General features: G+C 35.3%; 1 protein-coding gene across 6 annotated transcripts in view; it reads left to right on the top strand.

Moving 5' to 3' along the window:
• CCSER2 (coiled-coil serine rich protein 2) overlaps window positions 1-23553 on the top strand; it is a 185886-nt gene that overhangs the window by 38922 nt on the left and 123411 nt on the right. For 5 of the 6 annotated variants that reach the window (XM_073878722.1, XM_025880619.2, XM_025880620.2 and 2 more), the window contains exons 2-3: window positions 3809-5258; window positions 6395-6591. In XM_073878722.1, coding sequence (XP_073734823.1) covers window positions 3848-5258; window positions 6395-6591 — 1608 coding nt within the window. In that variant the 5' untranslated portion in view covers window positions 3809-3847. Of the gene's footprint in view, window positions 1-3808; window positions 5259-6394; window positions 6592-19010; window positions 19085-23553 lie in introns of those variants that run through there. The other variant, XM_025880621.2, reaches the window with a different exon arrangement.

The raw sequence follows: 23553 nt of genomic DNA, 5'->3' as shown, positions 1-23553 counted from the left end.
TGACACTATAAAACATAATTACTGTTGAAATAAAAAGCTTGTCAGAATAATCATTCAAATTATTTTTTTAAAGATTTTATTTATTTATTTGCCAGAGAGAGAGAGAGAGAGAGAGAGAGAGAGCGCGCGCGCACGCACAATCAGGAGGAGTGGCAGGCTGAGGGAGAAGCAGGCTCCCCGCTGAGCAGGAAGCTGGATGCTGGGCTCATCCCAGGACCCTGGGATCATGACCTGAGCTGAAGGCACACGTTTAACCTACTGAGCCACCCAGGCGTCCCAAAATAATCATTCAATTTAAACACAGATTTACATTTTCATAATCTTAAACATTGTTGTATGAGTAAGAATGGTTTATTTGATCATCAAACGTATATGTGTTTCATTAAAGTTACTCTACTGGAATAAAAACAGATGCTTATGTTATATTTAACACTGATAAAAAATCAGAAGACAGACTTGTTTCATTAAACTAGTTTTGTTTGCCAGATACTTAACCTTAATTATGTGAACTTGGTTCTTAAAACCTTTCTGAGTTAGTTTCTGTAAGAATAATTTTTAAAAGTATAACACATTTAAAATATTAGAAGATCAATTTTCTTATTATCTGGGAATTTTGATAATCTGTATAAATGCATATTTATCTCTATAGGCTAATCAGAACAGAGCTGCTTTAAGAGACTTTATAATCTAATTTATTAATAACCTCCAGGGGTAGGAAAGTAATATGTACTTGGGATGAGAAATAAAAGACCTTTCTGAATTATAGATACATAGCCTTACAGACACTCAGAGAGTTTATCGTTTCCAATTCTACAATTTTAACTGTGGCTACAGAATTAACACAGAAATACAAAACCTGACCTGTCTAGATACCAAAGGGCTATTCTTCTTTCTGGTCCGTGTGAGATTCTTAATTGATTTGAATTCAGAATAGGTAAACAGAAGAGATAAATGAACAAATCACCAATGGATCAAATTCTCCTTTTTGTCTCACCCAACACAGAATAGGTCTCTATAAACCATCAGGGATTAGTAAATGGCAGTCCATGAAATCAAACTCTCAATCATTGTTACAAAGTAATTTTTTTTCTGCCTGCATTCCTGGAGAATGACTTCTTTATCCATCCTTGATATTTTATTAACCTAGATATGTACTTAGATCTGTGGTTTAATTTTCCTTCTGTTCTGTAGATTTTTTTTTTCTCCTTTATTTTTGGGACAGTTTCTCTTATGTCTACCTGCTTTTTCTCTTCTATTTGTTTAGTTATTCTGTGTCAGGGATACTAATGATCTTTACATTCAATCTCTGTCCTACATCTTCTATCTCAGTGCTCTGATATCTTTTTTTCTCCTCAATACTCAGGTTATTTTAAGACTTTTCTCCTTGCCAATTAGTTTGATTTTTAGTCTTTGTTTCTTTACTTCCTAATTGATTTCCTTAGCTGATTTTAATTTACCTGTTTTGTTTTTTTATCTTTGAATTCTTGTTGTATTAAATGTTTGTTGTTATTAGGTTGTTCTTTGTTAGAAAGAACTCACTGGGAATTTCCTTATTTCCTTTTGTGTTTTCTTTCACTCTCGGTTCTTCCTTTGTTCTGCTTGCTATAGTCATTATTTGTTTCTCTCCTTCCTTCTACTCCCTTGTTTATACAGTTGTGTGGCCATTTCTTTTTATCTTTCTAGGTAGAGACTTAACTAGCTAGATCAAGACTTGTATTTGCCCTGATAGAACATGGGTGAATTCCCATTGATTCCTTTTTCATCTTAGCTATGATTTTGTCTCCTCCTTTTACTGCACCCCCTCAATAGACCTTTTGAGCAGTTGTATGCTGTTCTCTGTCTGCTTCTCTGTGATCGAGGGGTATAAGGTGATGTTGTGGGAAGAACTCTTCTGATGCTCCAAGCTCTCCTGTCTCCTTAGGTTTTGTTAAATGTCTACTAGCCTCACTCCATCCTGCTGAGGGTATAGTATAATTTTAGGGGCTTCAGACCCTTCCCTCAAGTCAGAATAGTGCCTTGGTAGTTGATAGGTTCTGGTCCCACTGTGCCTCAGCTGAGATTTCAGAGCTTCTATGCTGAAGGTGTTTTCCTGGACTTTTCTAAGGCATGCCAAACCAGTTTCTATCCAAACTGGAGGATGCTTATTAAAACCTTGAAGTTTTATCAACTCACCTATTTTCCCCATTACTGCTTTCAGGCAGTGTCATCAGGCTAGGAACCAGACCACATTGTACAGAATCTTTTTCTGTCCACTAGTTTTTAAAGTTTAGAGGTTAAAGTTCAACAATTTTTGTTTGAAGCTGGTGACGTTTTGGCTAAAAATTGTATACACACACATGAATATATAATCTTTCTCTTTTATTAGTTACTGGGGATAGGAAGTTCTGAAATTCTGCTTCACCCCACCGTCTTTACTTGAATGTCTGTATGATTTCCTAAATATTTACTTTTGACATAATAGCATATACATACTCTAGAAACTCTCAATTTTTAAAGTATAGGGATGGCTTACTAAAAAAACGAAACCAACAAATTACAGTGTTGTAAGAAAATGATTTTAAAAACCATCGGTGCCCCTAAGGCATATATTTTTCTTTTATTCACATTTTGTACTTGTGTATGCTTTTGTAGAATTTTTATGTAATCGCAGCAAGCATATAGTGAGCAGTAAGCATATAGCATATTATATTTCTGTTAATGTTAGGATAAACATTTTAATATTTCTGTCTCATCTTTGTAATCTCATCATGTGACCATGACATATGTCCTACCTTATTAAACAGTTAAATAAAGAACACTAGCTGTTTCTAGTTTTATGTTCTTATCTGTGCATTGAACCCTTTTGTGTTTGTTGTTTTGTGTTACCTTTAAAATAAATTTGGAAGGTTGAGATTAGTGGACTAATCAACTTTATTAAAACCATTATACCTTTCACCATGACACCTACTGTAGTATCTATTTATTTTACCAGTTGGAAATTTTTTTGAGATAGTTGCTTAAAATGATACCTGATATCTCCACTGTTAATGTCAGAGAATTTTTTTGGCATTACTGTATTTTTTTTCCTACATCCTACCATGATTTTAGTAATGAATTTTAAAAATGTATTCCAGTTTTTATAAGATCACATATGCTTTAAAAAATAACAAATCACATTTTCTTTTTTAAAGGAGATAATACTATCCAAAGTGAAAAAAATAATTCGGATTGGAAATTGAAAGATGTGTTTTTTATAGAAGTGTTTCTTTTTTTTTAAGATTTTATTTGTTTATTTGACAGAGAGAGACATAGCGAGAGAGGGAACACAAGCAGAGGGAGTGGGAGAGGGAGAAGCAAACTTCCCGCAGAGCAGGGAGCCCGACGCGGAGCTCCATCCCAGGACCCCGGGATCATGACCTGAGTCGAAGGCAGACACTTAACGACTGAGCCACCCAGGCGCCCCCGAAGTGTTTCTTTTTTTAAAAATACAGTCAACATAGAACACTACATCAAAAACTAATGATGTACTGTATGGTGACTAACATAATAAAAAAAATACTGTCAAAATTGGCAGTCTAGTTTCATTAATTCTGGATTTTGCTATCATGCATAGCTTAAGTTTATAAAAGTATTTATAAAAATGTTCTTTAGTTTCTCCTAACATTAATTTATTAATTACTGCATTCAATATTTATTAAGAGTTTTGTAGGAATCATAAGTAGGTTTTGGGCTTTGCTGCATTTCATTGTCTATGAATATACTTATTATGTAATAACCCATGTAATTTTGCTTATTTAGGAACATTTAATCTACTTTTTTGTCTCCTCAGATTCTGTCAAATTTTAAGAACAAATGCATCTTATAGCTCATGGAAGAAAAAACACAAATCAAGACATTTTTGGGTTCCAAATTGCCAAAGTATGGAGCAAAATCTGTGAGAAGTACACTGCAGCCAATGCCAAATGGGACACCTGTTAATTTATTGGGAACTTCCAAGAGTAGCAACGTCAAAAGTTACATCAAAAATAATGGCTCTGATTGTCCATCATCCCATTCATTTAATTGGAGAACAGCAACTAAATACCAGCTCAGTGCACAGAGTGTTGAAGAGCGTAACAGTACTCAAACTTCACACGATAAAGTAATTGATCCTGAAAAGCATGCACCTACTCAAGGAATGTTTGATAAAAATGGGATAAAGGGAGGCTTGAAAAGTATTTCTTTACTCACATCAAAGTTAGCAAAGCCATCCACTATGTTTGTGTCATCTACAGAGGAGTTAAACCAAAAGTCTTTGTCTGGACCATCTAGTTTGGGTAAATTCACCAAAGGCACATTATTAGGAAGGACTTCATATTCTTCAGTCAGTGCTCCAAAATCACAGTTGAATGGATTGTATGGGAACCGTTCAGCTGGTAGCATACAAAGGCCTAGAGCAAACTCCTGTGCCACCAGAAGCAGTTCTGGAGAAGGCTTAGCACAGTCCCTAGACAATATTAAATCTCTTACTTGTGAAAAAATGGTAAGGTCACAAAGTTTTTCACATTCCATTCAGAATTCATTCCTTCCACCTTCATCTATAACCAGATCACATTCCTTCAATAGAGCTGCAGATCTTACAAAGCCTTATCAGAACCAACAGCTACCCATTAGAGTGCCTCTGAGGTCAAGTATGCTAGCAAGAAATTCCCGACAGTCAGAAGTACTCAATGGAAATGATCACTTAGGGTTTGGATTTAATAGGCCTTATGCTGCTGGTGGAAAAAAGTTGGCTTTACCAAATGGCCCAGGTGTAACTTCCACTTTGGGTTATAGGATGGTTCATCCCTCTCTACTGAAATCTAGCCGACCTCCATTTTCTGGCACTATCACAGTTGATGGTAATAAAAATTCACCTGCTGATTCATGTGTAGAAGAAGATGCTGAACTTACGGCTGAGGACAGAGCTACTAATAAGGACCAAGAACTAATTGAAAATGATAGTTATAGAACAGAAAATGACCAGACCATGAAGCATAATGCTAAAATTAGATACCTGAGTGATGATGTGGATGATATTTCCTTGTCGTCTTTGTCATCTTCTGATAAGAATGATTTAAGTGAAGACTTTAGTGATGATTTTATAGATATAGAAGACTCCAACAGAACTAGAATAACTCCAGAGGAAATTTGTCTCAAAGAAGAAAAGCATGAAAATGCACCATCGAAGGATGTATTTGATTCCCCCAAGGAAAATGAAAAAAGTAAAACTGACGAGTGGTTAGATATAAGTGTCTCTGGTAAATATTAATATTCTTAAGTTTGTTTGCTTTTTCTTAGATAATATAATTGAACTTATATTTAGGATTACCTTTTGATTAATTCCAAGATACTGTCAATTTTGTGGAGGGATGGATCTAGATAAAATTGGGGTAGGGCAACTTTTATCTTCCTGTGACTTTTGCTCCCGGTCTTATTTTTCACTATTTAAAACAACAATAAAAATATTCTTCCCTAATGTATCTTAACTTTGTTCTTCTTTGACTCTCATGTACAGGCCTATTCCTACTGCTTCAGAATTTTTTCTTTTCCCCCACTTCCCTAAATAGTGGCATGCCATTTTAGACCGTCTCTTCCCTTATGGTAATAGATGCTGTTTGTTTAGAGTAAAGCTGTGCCAAAGGGTGAATTAGCTAATAATAACATAGGTTATGTCCAATCTAATGAATGTTTTTATCCTAGGAAATTTTCATTTTTTTTAAAGGAGAACTTAGATTTCTTATAGTTATACCTTCAGAGGAACTTTATTTTTTTAACTGAGGAAAGTGAGATTAGTACCTATTAAACATTTCCTCTTATACTTGGTCATCCTGGTACTAAAAGTCTGGAGAAAATATATCTTTGTGCCCATATAGCCTGAAAAAGAGCAAACTGAAGGGATTGGGTGTAGGCATGTGATCTGGTCAAGGGTCTAGGCCATGAGATGTGGATAAACCCTTGACTATCTGAGGGTCTTCTAGTTAGAAGTAAATACCAGAACAAGTGTTTCTTTTATAAGGAGGCAACTGCAAGGTTAAATGATATATACAGAGTAAGGAGTTTCATGGCCAGTGTATAAAAGTAAATATCTTAGGAAATATTAAAAGACTATGAAGCTTTATTTATAATTTTAGAAGTGTTGCAGAAGTGAAAGATGGCTCCATGAATTTTCTTTCACATAATGTATTGGGACATTTCAGTAGGTTATTTAAGATTTTATCTCTGGATCTTTTTTATTATTTAGGATTTAGAAAATGCTATAGTTACTAATACTTTTTTGCCATTTTTTTTGCTATAATATGTTAAATTATTAGAGTTTATAATTTATTTTTGAGAAATGTATTTTTGTGAATTAATAACCTTTTTTTTCTTTTTCTTCTTAAAAAATCAATTGAAGACAGGAGTGAATGTACAAAACATACTTCTGGAAATAACTTGATTTCACCAGATACAGATTACAGAGCTGGTTCTTCATTTGAGCTCTCTCCATCTGATAGCTCTGATGGAACATACATGTGGGATGAAGAGGGTTTGGAGCCCATTGGAAATGTCCATCCAGTTGGGAGCTATGAGTCTTCAGAAATGAATAGCATAGTACGTATGAATTTATATATTCTTTTGCAACATTTTGTTTACCTTACTATGGAAAGACTTGTGATACTGCTTGGATTTTAAGTTTATAAATAGCTCTCCTAGTTTAAGAAAAGGAAATTCATATCTGTTAAGAGCCTACAAAACATCTGACCTTAATACATAATAAAGCATATATTTGTGTCACATGACACGAGTTAAATACACTGTCATACATTATATACACACATGTATATATAAATAGATATACTGTATTCAGGTTAAGCTAAGCTAGTGGTTCTCAAATTTGGGGAGGAAGGCCACGTCTGGATCTAATTTTGGTTGTCATATTGAGGGGCGCTACTGACAGCGGGAAGATGCCAGGGATGCTGCTTAATGCCCTACAGTGGTATCCACAGCAAAGGATTATCCAGCCCAAGATGGCAGTAGTGCCACTATTGAGAAATCCTGGGCTAGGCTATGCTGAGGTGACATTTAAGTGTTAACTCAGTGGCTTAACACAATGAAAGCTTATTTTTTACTCTTCCAAAGTCTACTGTAGGTCTGGAAAACTATATAGGGCAACTTCAGTGTTCTCAGCTGCTTTCATCTTCACCATCTTCACCATCACCAAAACTAGGTGGCTTCACCATTGCCTTTTGAGGCCCCATCAAAAGGTCACTGTTGTAGAGGAAGAATGCTGCTAGGTCTCACATGTTGCAATTACTTGCCGTGGCCTGCAGATGGCACGTGGTACTTTTACTCACAACCTATTGACCCTATTAAGTACTAACTGGGCAAGAAGTGTAAATTTTCCTGTGTGCCTGGAAGGCAAGGGAACCAGATATGGGTCAGCACTAGAAGACCTACCATACATTATTATGTGCATATTTTAAGAGACATTGCAAGTAATGTGGTTAATATGCCACATGAGTAAAGTGTAGTTGGGGTGTTTAAAGTGACTCATTGTAATTACTCAGTATATAAAATACGATTTTCCAGTAGTTGTATGGGAAAACTGGTAGTCTTCGTGGATATACTAAATTCCAAGTGGATTTTTGGCAATGTAATTTTCTGTGCTCTCATAAACCTGTGCCTTGGAAAAAATAAACATTACCAGGGAATTGTTAAATTGCACAGACATAGAGAGGACACATATTTAATTTAGAGAGAGTATCTCTATCTCATTAGATAAAGGAAGTTTAAAAAAGTTGGTAGTTTTAGGGCCTTATGTGCTTGCTTACCAGGACTTTTTAAACCAAGTATGATCAAAGTGGGAGTGAATATTGTGTCCAGCAGATGGTAGCAATAATCCACTTAGTACCTGACATCTTTCAGAGGTTCCCACTATTTTCAGTTCACTGTTCCTATAACTTAATGATGCCTCTAAAAGAGTTCAGAATGCACCTCGAGGGGCGCCTGGGTGGTTCAGTCGTTAAGCGTCTGCCTTTGGCTCAGGTCATGATCCCAGGGCCCTGGGATCGAGCCCGCGTCGGGCTCCCTGCTGGGCAGGAAGCCTGCTTCTCCCTCTCCCACTCCCCCTGCTTGTGTTCCTGCTCTCTCTCTCTCTCTCTCTCTCTGTCAAATAAATAAATAAAATCTTTAAAAAAAAAAAAGAATGTACCTCGATTGACCATTAGTCTTTAAGATTTCAGAGCTTCTGATTTAAGAGGAAAACAGTCTGAGAAAGGATGGAGAATTGATGGTAGATGTTCAAAAAAGTGTTAAGATCTCCTACTGGGATGGTGGACTTAACATTTTTGTTCTGAAATTCTATCAGTTTTTGCTTTTTATATTTTGAGTGTATTTTGTTAGGTGTGTACCTGTTTAGAATTGTTTTCTTGGTGAAATTGGACTTAAAGTCATAATTTAGTGATCTCTATTCCTCATGCTTTCTGTCTTAAGGCCCTTTTTTCAGGTATTAGTATATTTTATCATTTTTATTTATATATGTTCCATGCTTTTATCATGAACCTTTTGATACATAGCAAAAAGGTTATAATTTTTTTAAATTACAATTTCTCTTTTTCTTTTAACCTGTGAATTTAGTCCTTTGATGTTTGCATTTATTGATATACTTGGACTTCATTCTGCCATCTTACTATTTTTAATTGTCTCACTTTTTCTCCTTTTTTTTTTTGCCTAGAATAGTTTAAATGAATATTTAAAACTTAATCCAAAAAGAACTTTAACATATTCTCATTTTTCTTGGTCTCCCTGTCCCTCTCACCAAAGCCCATGTCCCCACCCCCTTCACCCCTAGTTCCCCAGCCACCATCATGGTTGTTCTCTACAACAGTGCTCCTTCCGGTCCAGGTCAAGATAAGGAGCTTTCATTAGAATGTGAGTCAACTGTGTCACTACTAACACAGTTTAGTTCAACCCACTATTTAGTTTAGTTGATATTGTTTTCATAGTAAAACTTTCTCTTTGAAAAAAGCAATGCGTTGATATGCATTTTGGTGGAAGCTCCTCCTTATCTTTGTCATGGACCCTAACAAACAGTTTGTAGACCACTTTGCATAGTGCTTATCTAGAATCTAGGTGATTTTTTTTTAAATATGAAGAGTGTTTTGTTGAGGTGTAATTTACATTAAATAAAACGCACAAATATTTTTCATACAGCACAATTTTGAATATTTTTATATAATTGTTTAAGTTATCCACATTGTGATAGAGGATATTTCTATCACCCCAGAATGTTTCCTGTGCTTTTCAGTCATTCAACCCCTCCCCCAAAGGCACACCCTGTTTTGATTTATATCACTGTAGATTAGTTTTGCCTATATTTCATATAAGTAGAATTATAAACATGCCTATTTTATATCTGGCTTCTTTGAGTCAATATTTTGTACTTTTTATAGTTTGTTTCTTATTATATGATACTCCTTTGTGTGAAGGTAGTACAACTTACTTTATCCTGCTTATTGATAGACATTCAGGTTGTTTCCAGTTTTTGGCAACTGCTACTGTTGGGAAGATTTTACTACATGTTTTTGGGTAAACATTTATGCATTTCTGTTGGTAAAATGTGTAGGAGGCGCACCACTGGATTATTGGGTATTTATGTATATAGCTTCAGATGCTATTAGTTTTCCAAAGTGGTTGTACCAGTGTACAGTACCACTGGTAGTAAATGAGCATTCTAGAAATTCCACTTTCTTTTGGTGTTGTCTGTCTTTTTTCATTTTTGCTATTCTGGTGGGGGTATAGTATTGCACTGAGATTTTTGTCTTGTGTTTTGTGATAACTGCTTGTTGAGCACCTTCACCTATGTTTATTCACCCTAAGATATCCTCTTTTGTGACATGTCTTATATTGAGCTGTATTTTTTTTTTTTTGGTTTGTAAAAACCCCTTCGTATATTTTGGATATAAATTTTTTTATATACATATATACAAACACATTTATATACATGTATGTGTATATATTTCATACATATGGGTTGCTTTTAAAATCTCTTAATAGTGTCTTTTGTTGAGTAGAAATTAACAATTTCAATATAGTGTAGTTTACATTTTTTCCTTTGTTTTTAGCTCTGTTTTGAACTGCAAAATTTTCGTTTACCCCAAAGTCTTAAAGATATGTTCCAGTGTTTTCTTCTAAAAGGTTTGTTTTTTAGCCTTTTACATTTAGATCTATGAGACATCTGGAAATTATTTTTGTGCATGTTATAAGGTAGAGGTCAAGATTAATTTTTTTTCTTTTTTTGAAAAGTTTTTGTTCCCTACTCTACTGCAGATTTATCTTTGTTATAAATCAGTGATTGTATCAATATATTTCTTGACTCTCTTTTAGTTCATTGGTCTCTTCTTTTATCCTTGGGTCAGTGCTATACTGTTTTTATTTCTGTAGCTTTAAGTATTGACATCTGGTAATATAAGTCTTACAGCTTTTTCTTTTCCAAGGTTTCCCTAGCTCACCTTTTGCAATCTCTTTAATTATTAGAATGAACACGTCAATTTCTACAAAGAACTTTCAGGGATTTTGAATGGGATTACATTAACTTTGTAAATCAGCTTGGGGAGAATTGACACGTTTACTATAGTGAATCTTCCATTCATGAATATGGTGTGTTCTTCCATTTACTTGGGACTTCAGAAATATTTCTTGCTAATGTTTTCTATAAAAATTTATACATATTTGCTTTATTTTTAGGTATTTGATTTCATCAGTATAAATGGTACCACTTTAAATTTTTATTTTCTTCTTTTTTGTTGTACGTACAAATATATTTGATTTTTGTATTTTGAGCTGTTTTTCCAGTGACCTTGGGGAATTCACTTATTAGTTTTAATAATTGCCTGGAATTTCTACATATATTGTGACATCATACTGTTTGCAAAGTCTCCATCTTCCCATCCTCCCTTTTATTGGATGTGTTAGGACCTCCAACATAATGTTGAATTGAAATGGTGATAGAATTTCAGCAAGGTTTTAATAGTCCACCATTAAAATTTCTGTGTGTGTGTGTGTGGTGGGGGTGGTTATAGATATCTTTCATCAGATTAAGCAAGTTCCCTTTTGTTTCATTTGATTTTTTTTTTTGTGAGTAGATGTTAATTTTTCTCTACATTTATTAAAATCATCAAAATTTTTTTTCCCGTTATATGTTATCTGTTAGTGTGGTAGATTACATTTCTTAATTTTCAAATGTTAAACCACCTTCTATTCCTTCTATTCCTGGAATAAATTCACTTGGTTGTGATGTATTATTCTTTTAAATGTTGTTGGGCTTGATATCCTAATAGTTTATTTAGATTTGTTGCATTTATGTTCATGAGCAGGATGGCTCTATCTTTTCTTTTCACATTTGGTATCAGGGTTGTGCTGGCTTCATAAATGAGTTGAGAAGTATTCCCTGTTTTTTTGCCCTTTCAAGGAATTTATGGACGGTTGATATTCCCCTTTCTTAAATGTCTACAAATTCACCAAATAAAACTTTAGAACCTGGAGTTTCCTTTGTGAGAGGTTTTTAATAACATATAATGTTTTAAGTAGATATGCCCATTAAGATATATAGGTATAGTTTTTTGTGTGTTGCTTTTTGAGAATTTGTCAATTTCATCTAAGTTGTCATTTCTTGGTGAAAGTTATTCAGGGAGCTCCTGGATGGCTCAGTGGGTTAAGTGTCTGACTCTTGATTTCAGCTCAGGTTATGATTTCAAGGTCGTAAGATCCAGCCCAGTGTTGGGTGTTGCACTGGGTGTGGAGTATGCTTAAGATTCTCTCTCTCCCTCTCCCTCTGCCTCCCCCAACCCTACCCCACTCATGTGCATGCTTTCTCTCTAAAAAAAAAAAAAAAGTTACTCAGGATTACCTTATCTTTTTTTTTAAGATTTTATTTATTTGAGAGAGACAGAGGTAGTGATAGAGAGCATGCGCAGGGAGGAGAGGGAGAAGCAGGCTCTCTGCTGAGCAGGGAGCCTAATGTGGGGCTTGATCCCAGAATCCCAGGATCATGACCTGAGCTGAAGGCAGATGCCTAACCAACTGAGCCACCCAGGCACCCCCAGATTCTCTTATCTTTTAACATCTTTATGGTATTGTAGTGATGTCTACTGAGCTCTTGCTATAGTCCTGGCATTAAGTATCTTATGTGTATGACCTTATTTAATCTTTATAGCAACCCCATGAGATAGAGATGATACTCAAAATACTCAACACCAGTATCACCATGGCTCTTACACTATTCAGGCATGTACTTCCTAATACCAGCCCAAGAGGTAGGTGCTGTTATTATCTCCATCTTATTAAAAAATGGAATAAACATAGAATCCAAGGATACATAGCTAGTACATGATAGAATGGGATTTTTTAATTTAGCTTATTCCAGAGCCCTGGTTCTTAGTCACTGTGCTATATTGCCTCTCAATATACAATGACTTGAGCCAAAGGTAGCATTTAACCGGCTGAACCACCCACGTGCCCTTGATGTCATTAAATTTAGTAATTTTTTTCTTTATGGTTTTTAGTCATGATCTCACGGTCCTGGGATTGAGTCCCACATCAGGCTCCCTGCTCAGCGGGGATCCTACTTCTCCCTCTCCTTCTGCCCCTTCCCCTGCTCATGATCTCTCTCTCTCTCAAAGAAATAAATAAAATCTTAAAAAAGTTAATTATATCAAAATTTAAAACTAGACATAGATAATAAAAAACGAAGTTAAAAGCTACTGGCTAAGAAATTATTTGTGACACATTTAATAAGAATTAGAAGTCAGACCACATAATAAATTTTCCTTATCAATAAGAAAAAGGCAAAATAATACAACAGATAGAAGATAATAAAATAGTAAATAATGTGTACTGAGACATACAATTTCATACTCACCAGACTGGCTAAAATTTTAGTCAGATAATAGCAAGTGCAGTGAATATGACAAACAATAGAAATCTTTCTTCACTGCTGGGAAGGATAAATTGCTAAATCATTTTTGGAAGACATTTGGCAAAATCTAGTATAGTTGAAGATCCAAATATGCACTGATCCAGTAATGTTACTCTTAGGTTTATATCCTAAAGAAACCCTAAAATATATGATCAGAGACATGAATAAGAATCTTTGTTTGCTGTACTGTCTTCTTCTTCTTAGGGATAACTTAAATGTCCATTAGCAGGGAAACAAATTAACATATTTAAGTGGTATTATAACAGTATATTATATATATTATACAGCAGTAAAAATGAATGAACTTACACTTATAGTACACATGTACCACAAAAATGTAAAGAAGTTGCAAAACATTATGTATCACTTATATAAGCTGTAAAAACACATATAAAACAATATTATTTACTGTTCACAAGTACATAAATGTATTAAAGGGAAAGAAAGCCATTCCTCCAAGAGCCCTGGTTCCTTTTAATGGAAAATGCTGTTTTTGAAGCCGAATTCTGGGAACTAGAATTCGGCTTCTGTTGTTGAAAAGTTGCTGCTCCCAGGCATCTTCAGTGGACAGAACTAGGGAATATAAGTGTGTGTGTTTATTTATATACATACACATTTACATCAATATTTGTTTCTGCATTAGCTGTATATATTGAAAACCATGAGTTCATACTAATACCTCCAGTTCCAATCCAATGCCACAGGATTCATTCAAGTTTTCTTTCTATATTTGTAACCTCCCTTCTCTGATGGTGATAAACCTGGCTTCTGTTATCCTTAAAATACTTACTTATTTGATCTATTTCCCTCTTATGTAACTGATTTCTGTTCTTTGCCACCACTTCCTCTTTCCCATTTATGTCTTTCTCATCCTGCTTGGGCTCTGAAACCCCTACAGTGGGTCACACACCATGCATGGATAATGTTTCTACCCTGTTTGGGCTCTGATATACCATATCAAGCCATCCCCCACATATATTCTGCTTAAGTTCTCATATCTCATACCAGGCCAACCTCCTGCCTCAGATGTTCCCTCTTCACTCTCATCATTACCCTAATGTGCCTTAAGCCCTGATGTGCTAGGCCCACCTGGGCATGGATGCTCTTTTCACATTACTTGGATTCTAATTTCCCATGTTCACTGTCCCTCTGTATGTATGCCTTCCTTAGCTTGCTCAGTCTCTGACTACTCATGCCTCACTCCTCCACTCCCAATCCTACCTGCCAATTTGAAAGAATATTTATGAAGATGCTCTTGGACATGTCCATCTTAATAATATAGGTACAAGATAAACGTTCCCAGACCTGTACATGTATCTGTTTTATTATCAAAGCAAATGATAAAAAATTCATAAAAATCATGAAAAATGGTTCTATATGTAGTAAATTTTATAGAATCTGTATTATTTTATGTGACTAATATGAAAATTTGGGTCTGGAAGTATCCAGACAGCTAAAAGTTTCATTTTTTCAAATAGTTAAATTCTAAGTTTGACGTGAACTGCTCTGATTTTTAGAAAATGTGAATTCGATTATTATAATGGTCAGTGAAATTAATTATAACCAATGAGGAAAGTGAACGGTGTCTTGTGTTGGAAGGATTCATGAGAATCTGGGATTGGCTCAACCATAAAGATTTAAGAGGCATCTATTGCAAAACTGCTTTTCAAAGGGGAAAAAGTAGTATTTATTTGGAAAAAATATAGCACATATAATACTATCTTTGTTGTGTGTTTGTAGCAATAAAGAACTACATAATTGTTGTTCTTAGAAAAATCTCATTAAGGTTCCTGGGCATTCTGATTTTTATTGTTTTTGTAATCAGATTCAGACTTTAATTAAAAACACATTTATAAATCTATAGGTATATTAGTTTTTTCTTATTGCTGTGACAAATTACCAAAAATCTTAGTAGCTTGAAACAACACAAACTTATCTTACTGTTTTAGGACCCAGGCCCTCACTGGACTAAAAAAAAAAAGGTGGGCAAGGCTTTCCTTTTGAAAGCTCTAGAGGGTAATCTCTTTCCTTGTGTTTCTAGCTTCGAGGCTGCCACGTTGCTTTGCTCATAGCCCCTTCCATCTGCAGAGCCAGCAATGGCAGGTTGAGTCTCACCTCATGTTACTATGACCTTGTCTCCCTCTTCTATTTAAGGACCCTTGTGATTACATTGGGCCCAACTGGATAATCCAGTATACTGTCCTATTTTGAGGTCTCCTCATTAGCAATCTTAATTCATTTGTAACCTTAATTCTTCTTTGCCATGTAGCCTAACATATTCACAGGTTCCAGGGATTAAAATATGGACATCTTTGAGGTGGCCGTTATTCTTCTGCCTAGCCTTAGAGTTTTTTTTAAATAATACGATTATTAATTTAAAGAAATTATTCTTTTGAAGTTGGCAAATTCAGCTCTAGAACTAAAAATAAAATAGTAAATTTTAAGAACAGTTTAGCCAAACTCATTTTTTTCAATTTAAGTTATTCTAAACTGATGACATAGTTATTGAAGTGGTCTTCACTAAGGTTTGTCATCACTGTAGCTAATCATAGGTTTTATTATTTGGAGATATTTGAATATTTTTATTTGTAATATTTGATATCTTCCAATAACTGGAAATAACTTACAGCAGTTTGTGTGTGTGTGTGTTTGTATTTTCTGAAAATTGGTATGGAATTTAAAGATGACTGATTTCTAAGAAAGGCAACTAAGGGGATGATGGAATCATTGGTCTGTTAAAATTTAGGTATTTTTGATTCAATTTGTAGGAAAAATTATTTATAAACACTGACTTGAAAACGGTGTCCAGTACTGTACAGAATGTGTAACACTAATTAACAGTGTTGATTACAAAGTATAATATACTTTATTTGCTAACAGTGCACATGATAAATGTATCTGTTTGATATTATTGATTGCCTTACATCAACAGCTGCCTAAAATAACTACAGATATAGATTCCTTCTGACAGAGGTAAAAGCATTTTTTGTTGTTTATTTGTTCATTTTTGTCTTGTTCCTATGGACTATTTTCACTCCTTTGATTATTTTAATTGTCCTATGTTTCTGTTGTGTTTCTGTTGAGATGTGTCTGTTCAGCATGCTAGGTGTGCTGCACTATGAACTATGATTTTAAATAAAAGGAGGATGGGATTACTTTATAACTCCCAGCTTTTGTTTTCTTGGACATTGGACCAATATATACTCTGGCAATTTATACATTTACTCTGAATTTTCATTTTAGATCTGTTGGTCATACCTATCACAATGGAGATTGTATCCTACCCTTTCCCACCCTTTGTTATTCAGTTTTATGAGATTTTGCATTTGTTTCCATTCATCCACTTGGCAGTGCTATGTTGAGTCTTTTGTATACAGAAAAATTAGATGCTATAGAATTGAGGACATAGAGATCATTTACTCTTATCCACTAATTTTATAGAGAAGGATACTGAAGCCTAGAAAAGTTAAGTCACACAATCACTTAAGAGACACAGAGGAATTAGAAGTTGGAATAAACCAGCTCCCAGTTTATTGTCTCTACTGTATGATGTGGCACCATAAATTTATACTGGGTTTCTTCTTTAAGGTAAAGAAGGTGCTATTCACTGTTGTATTCTGTTTTCTCTTTGTTATTAAATGTCTGTCTGCCTTTTGGAAAATTGTTCCTTTTCAGTCTTACTGGAGAGTATCTTTTTTTTTTTTTTTTTAATTTTCTTTACTTATTTGACAGAGAGAGAGCATGCACAAGCAGGGGGAGTGGCAGGCAGAGGGAGAAGCAGGCTCCCTGCTAAGCAAGGAGCCTGATGCAGGACTCAATCCCAGGACCCTGGGATCATGACCTGAGCCGAAGGCAGATGCTTAACCAACTGAGCCACCGAGGTGTCCCTATCTTTTTTGAAAATCGAAACATACAGATTAATTGCTTCTCCTCTTGTCTCTGCACCAAACTATAGTAGACTAGAAGAATGAAAAGGGGAAAGGCTAATCTATGGTTGGGTCATTCATTTGTTCAGCATGTGTTTTAAATTTCCACTGTGTGCTCTGTACTCTAGTTACTGAGAAATACATATGAATAAAAAGACAGTTGCTGCCTCAACAGAAATTTATGATTCACATTAAGAGAGGAGATATACTTAATTCTGACCATTAAAGGAAGATTCCATGTGTGCTTTTAATTAATACATGTTAACCCATTTTGAGTTCAAAGTTTGGGGAAAAGTTTGTATGGCATCTCAAGAAAAGCTTCTTTATGAGTTTAAAATGAAAGAACAGTTTTATTTTTTTTATTTGTTTAATTTCTTCCTCCTCTTTCTTTGGGATGTATTAATAGGGGCCAGCAAAGCCGTAGCCTCAGGCTGCCAACCTGTTTTTGTAAATAAAGTTTTATTACAGTGCAACCATGCCTTTAATTTATATATAGTCTGTGGCTGCTTTCATGCTGCTATGGCAGGATTGAATAGCTGCATCAGAGACTGTATTGCCCACACACCTAAAATACTTACTATTTGGTTTTTTTTTTTTTAAGATTTTATTTGTTTTTTATTTATTTGGGGGTGGGTGGGGGACAAGCAGACTCCGCAATGAGCGCGGTGGAGCCCGATGTAGGACTCGATCCTAGGACTCTGAGATCATGGCCTGAGTTGAAATCATGAGTCAGACGCTTACCTGACTGAGCCACCCAGGTGCCCCTACTATTTGGTCTTTTAAAAAAGTTTGCTGACTCTTGCGTTAGAACATTACAGATAATTTTAAAGATTCAGAAATTAATTTTTCAAACTCAGTATAAATCTATGTAAGCTCTTTAGGCTTTCACTTTTCTTTTTGTTATTTCTAGCACCATTCTTTCTCTGGCCTCCAGTGGAAGGCATCCATCAATCCATTCGACATATTTGAATGACTGTTATGCACAAGATGTTGAGGATACATCGATCAGGCAGTTATAGCTTTTATTTTAGTGGTGCTTGTGTCCTAATGAGGCCGATGTGGTTGAAATATTTAGCTAACTTAGAAACTATCTTCAGTTAGTAAGTGGGGAAAGTTCTACAGAGGAGAATTACAAAGTAGCATGTTATTGGAAAAGCATGGTCTAGTGTGGGTGTTAGGTAAGGCATTTTTGGAAATGATATTTAGGCTAAGTTGCCCTAGGGTTAAAAGGGTATATGTAGTTGCAAAGATGTTACCTCTTTTAGTAAACAGCACATGAGAAGGCCTTGAGGCAGGAAGAGATTATGGAATATTTGAGGAACTATGAGAAGGCTACTAGCACTGACATGAAAGGGAGGAGTGGCAGGAGAGGAGGCTATAAGTACAGGCTCTTATGGAGCTCAAAGGATTTGTATCTTTGTCCTAAAAATTGAAGGGGAACTGATGGAGGATTTTAAGCTCGAAAGGGACACAATTTGATTTACATTTAAAAAATGCTCTGTATGAAGATTGAATTAGAAGGGAACTAGACAAGATGCTGGAAGCTACTGTTCCTGAAGACGAATGGTAGTGGCTTGAGCTAAAGTGGTGGCAAAATGGAGATCTAGAGGGGTGGGTGATTTTGAAAACAGGTTTAGTGGGTACAATTGGTGAAATTGGATTATTTGTTAACTGTAGGGGAGAAAAGTGTTACCTCCTCACTTTTAGAAGTTCTGACTAATATTGTTGGTTCTATTCATTCTGCCAAAATCATCCTAAATTGTTGGTTTGACTTGTTATTTTTCTGTTGGTTTTCCCATTACTTCTAATGTCAGATCTAAACTCCTTTGACTGGTTCTTATGCTTGTCTGTCTGGTTGCTTTTAATCTCCTATTATTAGGAGAATATACTGGAATATACTTGATATTTCATTATCTCTCTCATCACTCTTAGGTTTCTCGCACTAACTGCTCAATATATACTTGTTGAAATGGGTGCTGTGATGACATGCCATTTAATTTGAGATAAATAGAAAAACTTAAAGGTACTGTTTAATGCTATTCAGTATTTTTCCATTCATATTGTGACATAACCTATTTACAAAGTAAGTTTCTAAGGTACCACGTGTCATAATAGCAAGGTACAAGTAACTAAGAATGTGACATTAGCATGGATGTCATAGTGGAGGGACAGCTTACAGAAAGTTGAGACCGTCTTAATATAGGTAAATGAAAATTTCAAACTGATACTGATACTTTCAGCTGTGCTGTGATATAGAATACAGAACTTGAACACATAGAAGGATTTAATGCAACTCAGCTTTTGTTTTTTGTTTTTTTCTTAAGATAAGGGGATAAAATGAGATAAGGAAACTAAATTTTTTTTAATTTATATTTTTTTGCCGAACTAGTAAATCTTCCATTTGCATTTAATTATTAATGTAGGGGTTTTTTTGACCTGTTAATGTAACTTTTATATATGAAAAAAGTTTAAATTTGTCAAATATTGTTGTGATGACCCTTTAAACACAATATTTTTCTTCACTTTATTTCTTATAGATTGTTTATTACAATCTGAAGTTTAATTTAGTAATTATGTATTGAGCTTCTACTATGTTCCAGACATATTGTTAACTGCTGAAGTTACTGATACAGATAAGGTTATCTTTGTCCTTAATGAATACAAAGTCTAATATGATTGGCAGATATAAATAAATTATCATACTGTAATTTTGTAAGTGATGTGCATGCTATGATTAGTATGCATGTGGTCTCAAAATAATGCAGATGGGAGGTTAACTCCATGTTTGTGTGTTTGGAAGGTTTCAAAGAGGAAGTTATGTCTGAGTTGAGTTTCAATGAATGAATACAAAGTTGACCGGTTGGCCAAGGAAAAGAGAGGGTGAACATTCATTTTAGGCATTGAAAACAGCATATTAAAGTCCATTTGATGTAATGTGCAATAAGTCTGATGCTCAGCTAAAATGGGCACTCAGTGATGCACTGTAACTTGACTGGTTTTAAGGACAGAAAATTGAATCTCAAAGAAGGAAATTCAGACTACTGAAGGAGTTGGGGCCATTAAATACATTCATTTTTCCATCATCCAACAAGAGTACTACACTAAATCACCAATGCATTTGGCATTTCAATTTATTAAACATTGTTATGATTTTTTTAAATCAACATTTTTAAGTAGAGCCCCCAGGATGCTGGATGGTGAGCCAAAAGACCACAAGAGAAGCAAAGAGAAGTTTACTACTCACAGGCCGTGGAGGAAGTATACCCCTTGTCTTGAGGGACCACCCAAGAAGGTCAAGTCAGGGTACAGGCAGAAAGAGTGAGGAACTGGGGCACATGCCTTTATTAGGGTCTATGGGTGGAGTGCTTTGGGGTTCCTGGGGTAAGGTGGATTGTCCAGTCAGACCATAAAGAGCAAGGGTTTTGGTAAGCTTCACAGGAGTTTTACCTAAGGGCCACACAAGGGGAAGGTGTTGGGAGGCAGGGAACTTAACATTTGCTTGTGACTGTGGGCTGTTATCTAGGGCTTGTACTTGTACAAGGGATTAGTGTCAGTTTAAGGCCCTTGCAGGCAGCTTGGCCAAAAATGTATGCCGAGGCAGCAAATGATGGAATAGCTCAGCTAAGCTCTCAACAAACATACATGTTAACTGAAATCTGCCACCCACCCTTATAATCAGTGTGGCTAAAATTATTCATCTGAAACCTGTAAAGGCTAAAGTAAATTTTAAAAAGATCTAAGTCAAGTCAAGCAGAATTTGACTTGGATTTTTTGCCAAAGTCTACAACGTATTACAAGACTGGCAGGGCAGACAGTTTACCCACCTCCAGGAGAAGTCCCACACAAGATCACACACTCATCTCTCCTTCCTTTTCATCAGGTGATGTGCTTATGTGTTGGTCTTTGTCTCTTTCAGCCCACTGGGAAGTACCACAGAAAGGAGGGAACAGATACTTAAACTATAAAGTTCTCAGGCAGTAGGAATAGGATTGGATTTAAAACAGAAGAAACATGGGGCACCTGGGTGGCTCAGTTGTTAAGCGTCTGCCTTTGGCTCAGGTCATGATCCCAGGGTCCTGGGATCGAGCCCCACATCGGGATCCCTGCTCAGTGGGAAGCCTGCTTCTCCCTCTCCCACTCCCTGCTTGTGTTCCCTCTCTCACTGTGTCCCTGTCAAATAAATAAATAAAATCTTAAAAAAAAAAACCCAGAGGAAACAGAAATAAGTCTTATTATAGAATTTAAAGAAACAGAATATATTTGATTTCTCTTGCTGTTTTCACAAATTACCACAAACCTAGTGTCTTAAAACAACACACGTTTATTATCTTACAGTTCTGTAGGTGAGAAGTCAGATACAGGTCTCAGTGGGCTAAAATCAAGGTGTCCGCAGGGCTGTGTTCTTTTGGGAGGCTCTAGGGGAGAATCCTTTTTTTTTTTTTTTTTAACTTTTTCCAGTTTCAAGTGGCTGCCCTTGAATTATGACCCTCCCCACTTCCTCCATCTTTAAAGCCAGCAACACTGCATCTCTTTAACCACTCTTCCTCTGCCTCCCTCTTGCACTCTAAAGATAATTACAGTGGACCCACCTAGATAATCCAGGATAAAATCCCTATTTTAAGGTCAGCTGACTGTCAGCCATAATTCCACCTGCAAACTTAATTCCTCTTTTGCTGTGTAACTTAACATATTCACAGGTATTATTCCAGGGATTATTCTTTTTATCAAGAAAATTATTTCATTTCTCCAGAATTCCTATTTTTATTGCAGTAGAATTCTTAAAATATTTTGTGAGAAATCATAATTTCAGCATGGAGATCCCAAAATGAACCAGTGAGTAGTCATTTCTTCCTCCGGAGCTCTTAGATTTGTGACCCTGTATGCTGTGTTTATTTTTGTAAGGCGTTTCTGGCTATTAAGGTAGGTTTGTTCCTGGAAAGAATGGAGGAAAATCTAAGATGAGCATTTTTTGAGGGCAAAAGAGAAATTTATAAAGCATTGAGCTATAGCTGAAGTCTTCTCTTTCTAGTTGCATAATTCACAGGAAATACAGTGATGAATGGTCATTTAATTTAAAAAAAATTTTTTTTAAGAGTTTTGTGTCATAGGGTATTCTTTGTAAAGAATTTGTGTAGAAATGTCAATAGAGCCCTGTTCTGTTCTCTTGGTCTGGGAACAGGCTCTATTTTAAGGAAATTTCTTCTGTAAAATGTTTGTATTGTAGTGATATTTTATAAGCTTATTTAAATTTGGTCACTGTCATCACATCTGGCCATTGGAGTTTTGTTTACGGTTAGACTAGCTGCCTCAGCCTTTATTTCAGGTAGTCTTGTAGCAGTACTACATCTGAAATTTCTCTGAGCAGGGATTTTTTAATATTGTGGTGGGAGAGACAAGGAAGAACTCTGGATTAGAAGTTACTGAGGCTGAGTGTTAGTCTGGATTCATTTTCACTCACTATGTTTTGGGTATCTATGAGATGATAATCACAAACAAGAATTTTTGAAGCTTTCTTAAATGAGTTTGATCCATTATCCTTTTCAAATCTGGAAATTTTTCTTTTCTTTTTTTATTATTTTGTCCCCTCCATTGTTTCTGTGCCCTTTTCCTAGAACTTCTAATAGTTGGTTATTATATCTCACATGAGCTTATGAGCTTCCATTCTTTCCTGTTTTTCTATTTCTGTTCATTCTTCTATTATTATTATTATTATTATTTTGTCCTTTGTCTTTCTGAGAGATTTCTTAGAGTCTGTCTTCTGGCCCTTTCTGTTAAATTTTTAAATCAGGCAGTTACTTAATTTTTTATAGAAAATTTCACACCTATTCCAACCTAGAGAGAAGAGTCAAGGGGGTTCACTATACCAGTTATTCAACTTAAAGGATGATCAAAATCATGGCCTTTTTTCATTTATATCCCTATTCACCCACTCCTCTCCCTGAACAGGATTAATTTGAGTGAGTCTTACACATCATCATGATTTATGTGATATAATAATGTAATATAAAATATTTATTTATTTAAATTTATTTATTTATTTGAGAGATAGAGCATGAAGGGGGGCGGACACAGAGTGAGAGGGAGAAGCAGACTCCCCGCTGAGCAGGGAGCCTGACACAGGGCTCGATTCCAGGACCCTGCGGTCATGACATGAGCCAAAGGCAGACACTTAACTGACTGAGCCACTCATAAAATTTTTATATGTAAATGTACACTTGTACATTTATATATAGATATTTCACTATGCCTTAATAATTAGTTATTTCTCAATGTTTTACTAATAGATGAGGACTCTTGTTCAGACATAGCTAAATTTCATTACTGTACCTCTAAAAAATTAAGTCATTTCTTAATATCATTAAGATCCTAGTAAATATTCAATTTTTAGTAAACTTTTTAGTTTTAGGGTTTTTTTTATTTGAATTCAATCAGCCAACATATAGTACATCATTAGTTTCAGATGTAGAGTTCAATGATTCATCAATTTTGAGTTTTAGATTTACAGAATTATTGCAAAGATAGTATAAAGAGTACTGTTATATCCCACATCCAGTTTCCCCTATTATTATATTAATATGGCATATTTGCTACATTAATGAACCAATATTGATATTTTATTACTTAGAGTCCATATTATTTGGATATTCTCAGTTTTCCCCTTCTTTTTCTGTT

This window comes from Callorhinus ursinus, unplaced genomic scaffold (genome assembly GCF_003265705.2).
Source record: "Callorhinus ursinus isolate GAN/ISIS: 27379988/994484 unplaced genomic scaffold, GSC_fseal_2.0 scaffold31, whole genome shotgun sequence".
In the NCBI taxonomy this organism is placed as follows: Eukaryota; Metazoa; Chordata; class Mammalia; order Carnivora; family Otariidae; genus Callorhinus; species Callorhinus ursinus.
This window is presented reverse-complemented; position numbering and strand designations above follow the sequence as displayed.